Source organism: Artemia sp. Qi Xiang Cuo, chromosome 10 (assembly GCF_049724085.1).
Source record: "Artemia sp. Qi Xiang Cuo chromosome 10, ASM4972408v1, whole genome shotgun sequence".
In the NCBI taxonomy this organism is placed as follows: domain Eukaryota; kingdom Metazoa; phylum Arthropoda; class Branchiopoda; order Anostraca; family Artemiidae; genus Artemia; species Artemia sp. Qi Xiang Cuo.
Window position 1 is genome coordinate 27,821,226 of NC_142803.1, and position 9,773 is coordinate 27,830,998.

The following is a 9,773-nucleotide window of genomic DNA, read 5'->3' on the forward strand; positions in this document are numbered from 1 at the left end:
TGTTTTCTATTGGAATTTTCTTTTTTAACAAGAGGTTCTGAATATTTGATGACTTCAGGCCCCAAATGAATTGTCCAATGTGGACTCTGCCTAGTTCAACTGACGTCAAAATAATCAAAACCATTCTTTAAAGTAAATTAAGGTTGATTGAAATAATACTTACCATTCCTGAATCAGTTCAAAAGTTGATTCTTCCTCACTTGACAATTTTTTTAAGCGCTTTTAAATTTTCGATTGTTATGGCCAAGAATTCATTTTTTACTTGGTTGCATCTGGCGCTGCAACCATCATCATGGGCTCCGAACTTTAATAGGTGATTTCCTTGAAGTAAAAGTACAAGCATCCAGGTGGACGTCATTTATACCAACTAAAGTGTCGCAGAGGAAAAATGAAGTTTTATACCGTCATGATGTAATACCTATGCCCTAAGACTGGGTGAATGGATACCACAGATTAATAACTGTTGTTTTGAATTTAATTTTTCTTTTTGCAGTTACTTGTTTGTCTCTTATGTGACTAGTTGAAAAATGTTGAGCAATTAACGCCCTTTCTAGATTTTTATTACATTTTCAAGTTTTTATTGAATCTGAATCCTTTTTAAGGCAATGAGTTTGTTCTACGAAGCCATTCGTATTCCTTATATTTAATTCAACGAATTTTGCAGTTTTGTCTCGTAGTTTTTGTGACTCGTCAAATGATTTCAAAATAAATCTAATTAGATGTGCTATTGTTTTTGTAATAGGGAATATTTATATTCGTTGATTTACCTATTTTGTTTTACTTTTGTACTTTTTTTTGCTTGTGTTATTTGACTTTCAATTGTTTGAGATTCTAGAAGATAAAAAAACATGTAGTGTATTTTCAACATTGAAATCTTTGGGAAACTGTAAGGCAAACCAAAGAGGGTGATGATCATTCTTCCCTAGGGTGCTAGGAAATATAGGCCTAAGAACTTAATTTTTGTACTTCTAACCCCTCCCCCCATCTTCTAGGAAGCTATCGATATCTAGTATTGGCCGTGCCCAACTATGCTATAATGAAATGGACTATTCCTTAAATTTCAATGAGATAAAACTATTAGAAACTTTCCCTCACGAGTCAGCTCTTCTAAGCAGGGCAGTTCCTAGGTTTGGTGGTCCCAGGGTCAAAATTAACCCCTCCCCTTAAAACAATACGTAAATAGTGAATGACTAAAGCAAATAATTTTTTTGTCCGCGGTAGCCCATTCGGCCTAGGCACTTGGGCCATGGGCACCCTTTGAAAGACTCTGCTTCTAAGCTTTGCTTATATTTCTTGCATTTACACTTTTTTTCTTGTCTTTGCACTTCTGAATGGCTGAATTTGTCCTTCTCTTTGCTTTACTTTTCTTTTCTTCTTTTCAGACCTGAGTGAAATTTTTTCTGACTATGAGCTTGCTCATGCTGCTCCCCCGATTCCATCTCAAGTTTGGTCCGCCCCTGATTTTGGTTCGCCTGACGATTCATTTGCACCTTCACCAAAACTTCGATATGTTTTTAGTGATAGGGATTTTTTACCGCCCTTTATGTCTCCTATGAAAGGTGCCCGTTCAAATTCTTCTTCAAAATTCTTCCTAGAGTCTGAAGATCTTTTATCAGGAATTGGATCAAGCTCAGAAGAATTCACTCAAGATGATATATCGCAGAAAAGCGTCTCTGTTACAGAGACATCTAGCGAAGCACTGACTTGCTTAGTTGATCCTCCTGAGCTAGTTCTACCACAAGCTGATCCAGATGAAGAGCTTTCAATTGATGGCGATAGTGATGAAGAAAAGAGTATTAAAAGTGTAGCAACGACTGCATATACGCAAGGGTCTCGTTATGGTGGATTTTTATTACCTAGGTCTCCGGCAAGAATGTTTGTACACGATCAGTTCATAACATCTGGCTTGGATGCCAGCTCAAGATTTGTCGGCAATCCATCTAGTAGAGCCAGTGAAGTGGACTTTAGTGATCTTCAGGAAGAGTTAGAAGATGAAAATAATTTTTCACACGGCTATCTAAACCCGATTTATGAGGATGTGTCTTTCCAGCGTCCAGATAGCTCCACCTATAATGATGTATTGACAGAACAGGCTATACCTGTGATACCAGAAGAGATATCTTTGGATAATTTAGCCGAACAATTTCAGAAGACATATGACAGCAGGGAAGCCGCTCCAATTGCACCTCGGCGAAGAAAATCAGGTGGAAAGAATAAACAAGCCGCTGAAATTCCAACACTATGCTTAAAAGAAGAAGAAGAACGCATGGAAGCTCTGTTTCCTATTTCTTCAGTATATGTTGTAGAATCAGAAAGAAAGGGAAAAATTTTGCAAGTTGAAGAATTGATTTTAGAATCCACTGAGCCCCCCTCGAGTCGTAAACATACTCAAGACTATAGTGAAAACAAGTCATTATCATCTGATGAAAACACTGTTTTGATTTCCAGTAGTAACAATAACTCTGAAACAAGTAAAAATGTTTGTCCCTCACCCGAAAAAGAAAAAATTCAGACTATAGATGTTTTTAATGTGACTCAGACCTCTAACTCAGTCGACAAAAGCTTGTTAGAGAATATAGAAAAAGTTCAAGCAGTTAGTTCTAATACAAGTGACGCTTTGCTAAATTTGACATTTGAAGAAACCGAACATCCAACTCTAACACGTGCAAGGTTTGAGTCAGAAAATGAAGTTTGTGTTAAAAATAATTACTTCATAACATCTTGCTGTCCTGAAGAATTCACACAAAATTTCGATAAAACTGAAATACCAGATAAGCCATTGTCTGTGGTACAAAATGCCACGGATGTAGTTATGAATACAACTGTAAATGAGGCTATGTCTATTGGTGAGAATACTGGAGATATTATTGAGACAGAACTTGAGGCCAGCAAAACTGCAATTCAAACGAAAATAGATGATACTAGTTCTCCGGATGATGATTCTTGTCAAAGATTTACTTCTGATTCTGGTGAAATCGAATATAATTCTGAAGAAGTCTCCATTTTGACTGAAGATGTATTTGAAGCTGCATTTGGACAGGACATGCTAAGTCCAGCCTATAGTCCGGACCTAGGTCAAGAATTGCCTATGATAGAAAATAACTTATTTCAAAACTTTAGCCAAGACGCCGAGATAAGGCTACAAAGTCCTGAAAATACTGCTTTGACACCATCAGGTTTGTCACCGGATCATCCAGATAGTGGTGTTTGTGAAGCGATCCATCAGGAGTCAATAATTCAGCACAGTGAACCTGGGAGGAGACAGGATAATTCTAGTGGAGGATATGATTCACCTTACTCTGTAATTATTTCACCTGGTCCAACTGAAGACTGGGAGGATGACGCTGTTTTGAAAGAGGGTAAGCTTTCTGAAATATTTTCAAGCAATATTAGTAGTCTCAAATTAAAATTTTTCACAAAGTAACTATTGCCTACTCTTATGCTCTTCCAATTCTATAAACTGTTTCCTTTCTCTTTCCGTCTCTCTAAACTGTTTCCTTTATCTTTCCCTCTGCCTATTCCCCCTCCTCCCCCCCTCTCTCTCTCTCTTTGGTTATCTCTCTTTCGCTTCTCTCTCTCTTTATTTTCTGTCTCTGTCTCTCTCCCTCTTTGTCTCTTTGTCAATCTTCAGTATCAGTTGTTGTGAAAGGACTCACTACAAACGTAAATAAAACGAAACAGTGTCGCCAAAAAAAGCCTCTTTACAAGACCCTAAAAAGAAAATATAGTCGATAGCATTAATAGATAAATTTAAATAAATTTAAATTTTTATACTTCAAATTTAAATTTAATAAATTTAAATTTAAATATAGACGTTCACTTTAAACAACAAGACAATTTAGCTGCTCCTGGTTTCATATAAACCAAAAGATTCACGCATAGTTTGAATTCCTCCCTGACTCAGATTTGGTAGAATTGCGAGGGTTGGAAAATGTTATGAGTCATTGAAATATTTTTCGTAGCCAATGCTATAACGGTACATTATATTTGTATTGCTATTGATGAAGCACGCTCCTTGTCCGTATTAAATAAAACAAACCTTTCAACTTAAAATAAGGAGAAAAATTAAAACTTTAAACGAACAGAAATTATTACGTGTATGAGGGGTTGCCTCCTTCTCAATACCTCGCTCTTCACGCTAAAGTTTTTTGGCACTTTGTTACTTATTACCCTTAACATCTCCACACGAAAAATTGAATCGGTAAAGAGAAAGCAAGACATATAAAGAAATTTCGTATAGGAATTTTGGGAAATTCTCCCAGTGTAAAATTTCCCCTGAAAAGTTCACACTCTCCATGAAAAATTCTCCCAGTGCAAAATTCCCCCCGCAGAAAATTCGTCCTCCCCTCCCCACCCAAAAAATTTATGCATAATTCTCAATAACAAATACTATACGTAAACAATGGACAAGTTTTATAACTTAAAAACCTTTCCCTAGGGACTGTGGGAGTCACGTTGTCTCCAAAGACATAGCTTTTGGGCCTTTCAACTATGCTGAAAAAATAGCAGCAATCTCAAAATTTTGATCGGACGATTTTTGGGGAAAAAGCGGAGTGAGAGGGTGCCTAGTTTCCCTCCAATTTTTTGGGTCACTTAAAAATTGCACTAGAACTTTTCATTTCGGTTAGAATGAACTCTCTCCTGACATTTTAGGCCCATTGGGTCGTCACGATCACTCCTGGAAAAAAACACGCATCCGCGATCTTTCGTCTGGCAAAAGCTACATTATTCCGTATTTTTGAAGATAGGAGCTTGAAACCTTTGATACGCTGAGTCTGATAGTGTAATTTTCATTAAAAGTCTATGAGTTTTAGGGGATCTTTCTCCCTTTTTTCGAAAATAAGAAAACTTTTCTCAATCTCGTAGATTTTGATGGGTAAGACTAAACTTAATGAATCTTATATATTTGGAATCAGCATAATAAGGCAATTCTTCTGATATATCTCTTGGTATCAAAATTCCTTTTTTTTGGAGTTTCGGTTACTATTGAGCCGGGTTGCTCCCTACTTACAGTTTCTTACCATGAACTGTTTGACTCAGAGCAGTGATCCTTAGGTTTCATAGCCTCCTTTCTGTATTACGTGGCATGATATAGTCCCTTGAAATCTTTAGGCCCATTTTTTCTTGTATAGAGTCTGTTTAATCCTTCGGGGAAGGCAGCTAAGAATCCCTGGACTCTCCACATACTTCATTTTATCGCATTATAGGACAGGCTTTTATTCATTTTTAAGAAGTGGAAAGATGGATTTTAATATTTTTTTTCAAATTATATTCTACAAAGTGTGCCTTAAATCAATATGCTCCCTTCAGTGACTTGGCCACCAAAATTATAGTTTTAACTAGCAAATAGAAATAGTCTTGATGAAGTCATAGTGAACTGCCATATGGCACCAAAATGGCACATTTTTGTGCCATATGGCAGTTGGAAGGCTGGGAAGTATAAAAAGGTTCTTAAAATGGTCTCCGTGGTCAAAAATATTTTACTGGAGGGTCTGATCCCCCCCCGCCCCCATTTTTGAAAAACGAGGAAAACGACACGAAAAGCAACGTGAATATCGCAGTGCCTTCCGTGTTTACTTATACATTTTCTGCTTATAAGCAGAACAAGCGGTCTAAAAAATCATCGTAGAAATGTTTAATGGCTCATTTAATAGCTATTGGTCATATCTACCCACTTCTCGTTAATTCGTCTTGATAACAGCGTCGTATAATGCGACATGGTACCAAAAGATAGCACCTTTTGTTGCCATTTTTCTACTTTTCAGCAGGACAATCAGGCTAATGCAACATCGCATAGAGATTTTAATGATATTGATCATAGTGATTTATTGATCATATTTATATTGATCATTTATTGAACTTATTGATCATAGTGAGCTCATTTCAAAGATATTGATCATATCCACGTGCTTTGTGTCTTGATAACACCATAATATAATGCAATACGGTACAAAAAATGACACCCTCTGGCATAATATCTAGAGTTGAAAGGCTGGGAAGCATAAAAGCCCTTAACTAGTGGTTTAAAACTACTCATTTTTGATTTTCCCCCTCCCAGCCCCCTTAACAATTGAAAACTAAAAAACACGTTCTAAAAAAAACATCACTTAAAATACATTACAGTTATTTTGAAGAAAAACTGTTACTTATTTTTATCTTAACAGTAAAAGTTAATTATAAAATTATTCCTCAAAATTTTGAAAATGAGCTTGAAACAGTAATATGCCTCTTTATTTTGTTCTTTTTATTTTTCCAGCAGTAGTGGGGGTACTGAAACATCGTAGAAAGCTGTTCAAAAGCATGTTCGAAGGCTAATGCTTACATCTATAAGTTTTGTATAAATTTGTCTTGACAACACGATCATAGGGTGGCACATCGCTTCAAAAAGGGGTCATTTTCTGTCAATTCCGGATTGGATAGGTTTTGAAACATAAACAGTGTACCATTGGAATCTTCATGGCCAAAAATCCGCGTCCGGAAGATTAACATCCCTTCTTTAATGACCCTCTTCTCAGGGGCAGATCCAGGATTTTTTTCAGGGGGGGGGGGAATAGGTCGATCCAATAAACTTGCGTTAGGAGCAAGCTTAGTTAACGCAAACTTGCGTTAACTAAATAAAATTACACTACTTTAGACTACGTTAAGGGGCACCCCCCCGCCCCCTCTGGATCCGCCACTGCCCCTTCTTAGTCCCCTAAGTAAGTGAATATTGAAAAAATAGTCTGACTGAAAAAATGCTTTCACTAACATTCAAAGCTTATCCAGGAAAAACGGTAGATATTATTTATGTCTATCCAAGCAGTAAAAGTAAATTACAAAAACCCATTTTCAGTAATTTTAAAAAGAGCTTGAAACCCTGATGTGTCTAATTTCTCTCTTCAGCGCTAGTGGGGTACTCGGGCATCGTAGTCTGGGTTACTCGCTAGCGCTAGTAGGGTACTCGGGTACTCGGGCATGGTCAATATGTTCGACCAAGCGAAGTTTTCGCAATTAGGGTTTTACTTCCCCAACCCCGTCAAGGCGTGAACACACAAAGGTCTGTCACTTTGGGGTAGGGAAAGGGCACTCACTACTAATCCAAATTTGGAGAATTTTCTTGTTTTAACCTTGTATTCTTCATAATAATATAGTTTTGAACTTCAAGTTATCCTAAATGTTGAACTTCAAAAAACAAAATAACATAGCATTCTTTCTTATGAAAAGGTCATACTTCGTAGCATTGTGGCAGAAAAATTGAAATAGCAATAACATGAATTTTTGTAAGTGATAGTAACTATACTTCTTTTAACTATACTTCTAAACTTCTTTTAATTTCCTTCAGTTTTCTAAAATTTCTATATATTTCATATAGGACAATATTTCATAAATGATTTTTTTTTTATCTACAACTCCTCAAAGATACCGGAGAAAATGTACCCATCTGTAACAAAATTGCACATTTTTTTTTTTGTAGGAAAGTTTGAGGGACGTGCGAGATAAAATCAATATCGAATGCCCTATTTTAGCAAAAATTAATGTTGATATCTTTAATTTCTTCGTCTTTATCTAGATAAAGATTTTTTCGTAAAGTTCATTGTGCATACTAAAAAAAAAAAAAAAAAAAAAAAAAAAAAAAAAAAAAATCAGTGCTATAAAATGAACTTTTTTCTAATTGAAGTATAAAGTGAAGTCTAAGCTCAAAACAAACAAAAATTATTGCTTTAAGTTTACATAAAATATGTGTGCAAACCTGGCTCAAATATTCTGACTCGTGATATTACTCTATATTTGTGTAGCGCTTTTCTGAAAACTGAACTTGCTTGAGTTTTTTTTAAAATTAAAATTTTACACTAAACTTTGTTAATATCCTGACCGGTGAAAAACCAATGAGAGCCCTATAAATTCAGCTTTCATTTCCCGCAGGCTGCTTAAGCACTGCCCCTAATCTTGTTTTGTTGCGTCGGTTTTGTTTTCAGTAAAGCGCAAGCTTTACTGAATTCGTGCAATTATAGAGAAATATCACCGTTCTGTACAATTTGAGCCAGGTTTGCAGATATATATTCCTTACATATTAATTGGAAGTACCTCTCATAAAAGTTTTCAAAATTTGACCCCAAAAATACAGTTTATAAGATTTTGAGCACCTCATATCTGGGAAAAAGAGTCCTGACTCTCTCCTCCCCCTCCTTGCATAAATGATGTGAAAGTGCGTAATACTGTAGAACTATTAGCAATACCGCACACACATTTTGTGCAATAGCCATTCCTTTTGTATCAACTGGAAACATTATTAGGGACAGTCATGTGACCATACGAAAGACTTCAGAAACTTGGAGACTATTTTGCTTTTTGATAGTTCTAAACCGAATGGCAGTTGCAGAATTTCCACTCGGTGACATTTCATCCTGGTTTGGGTTAAACATTCTTTGAATGATGGCAAAATAGCAGAAATTGGCACTTTACTGTGGCACGGTTTCTCTTGTTAATCAAAAAGGGCGCTAAAACTTTGAGTTTTGTGAATGAGCTCACTTTTGACATTCTGCGACCAACGACTCGAAATGATTAATTCTTGTATAAAAAAAAAAAAAAAAAAAAAAAAAAAAAAAAAAAAAAACACTTGAAATTTCTGGCAGAAGCACCAGAAATGTGTGGCACATGCCTAATATAAATCTAAGACTAGTATTGAATAAAAAACAGAACAACAACAAAAATGCAATAATTACGATATATACTTTACAAATATGGTAGTGTTTTTTTTTTCAATGCTGGTATTTGCGAATTGATAAGTTAGCTAGTCAATATCTCGGTTAATATCTGGGTTAATATTGTATTATGCAAGCTCACAAATTAAATCTTAATAAGTAGATATTCAGAGATGAGTTTCGTTTTCACCAAGGCTGTTGTCAAGGGATTTATGAGACTGTTGGCTATACATTACAGGCTAATATTGCAACAGGTAAATGCTAAGCCATTGAGATTATTCCTAACAGAAATGCTCCTGCTATGACTTTTACTGTCATGTTTTTACAATTAACTAACATTAACTGACATCTATATATATGAAATCGAATATATATCTGTCGGTCTCTTCTCTATGCATTACTATACTGTTCGTCGGATCGCAAAGAACCTTCAAGAAGCTGTTGGAAATACTCTTGTGAAGGTTTTAGGAATATTATTTTTTGTCCTCCTCCCCCCCCCAACACCCACTTAATATTTTTCACGTGGTCTGAAATTACAGACCTCTCAACACAAATACTTGACAGTCCCTTCCGATCACATTCTTCATATTTTCTGGATAATCATTTAACAGGTTAGTCAATTTAGAAATTCTGTCATTTAACACACTTCCGAAGTTATATATATATATATATATATATATATATATATATATATATATATATATATATATATATATATATATATATATATATATGACACCGCAACACTGCTGAGAATAACACTATTGCGGTTAAAGTAGGAAATGAGGTTAGCAGCTGGTTTCGTATTTAATTAAATAAAAAACAAGGTTTTTAAACTGAAAGTAAGCTTAGTAAGGAACGACATTAAAACTTAAAACGAACAGAAATTATTCCTTATATGAAAGGGGCTGTCCCCTCCTCAACGCCTTGCTCTTTACGCTAAAGTTTGACTCTTTCTCACAACTCTATTTGTTAAAACAATAAAAATACTGGGAAACATCTAGCAAATTTTCATCCACCTTTCGGAGCGACCATGCTTCAGAGCCATATTTGGCCACTGCCATCACTTTAGCTTCGAAAATCCTAATCTTG

The 9,773-nt window shown here is 35.6% G+C and overlaps 1 protein-coding gene across 1 annotated transcript in view; it reads left to right on the top strand.

The window, feature by feature from the left end:
• LOC148947629 (uncharacterized) overlaps positions 1-3,462 on the top strand; it is a 91,333-nt gene extending 87,871 nt beyond the window's left edge. Inside the window, exon 11 of the mRNA XM_089095963.1 lies at positions 1,383-3,462. Within this exon, the coding sequence (XP_088952089.1) occupies positions 1,383-3,424 (2,042 nt within the window). The 3' untranslated portion in view covers positions 3,425-3,462. The remainder of the gene's footprint in view (positions 1-1,382) is intronic.
• Positions 3,463-9,773: the final 6,311 nt, after the last annotated feature.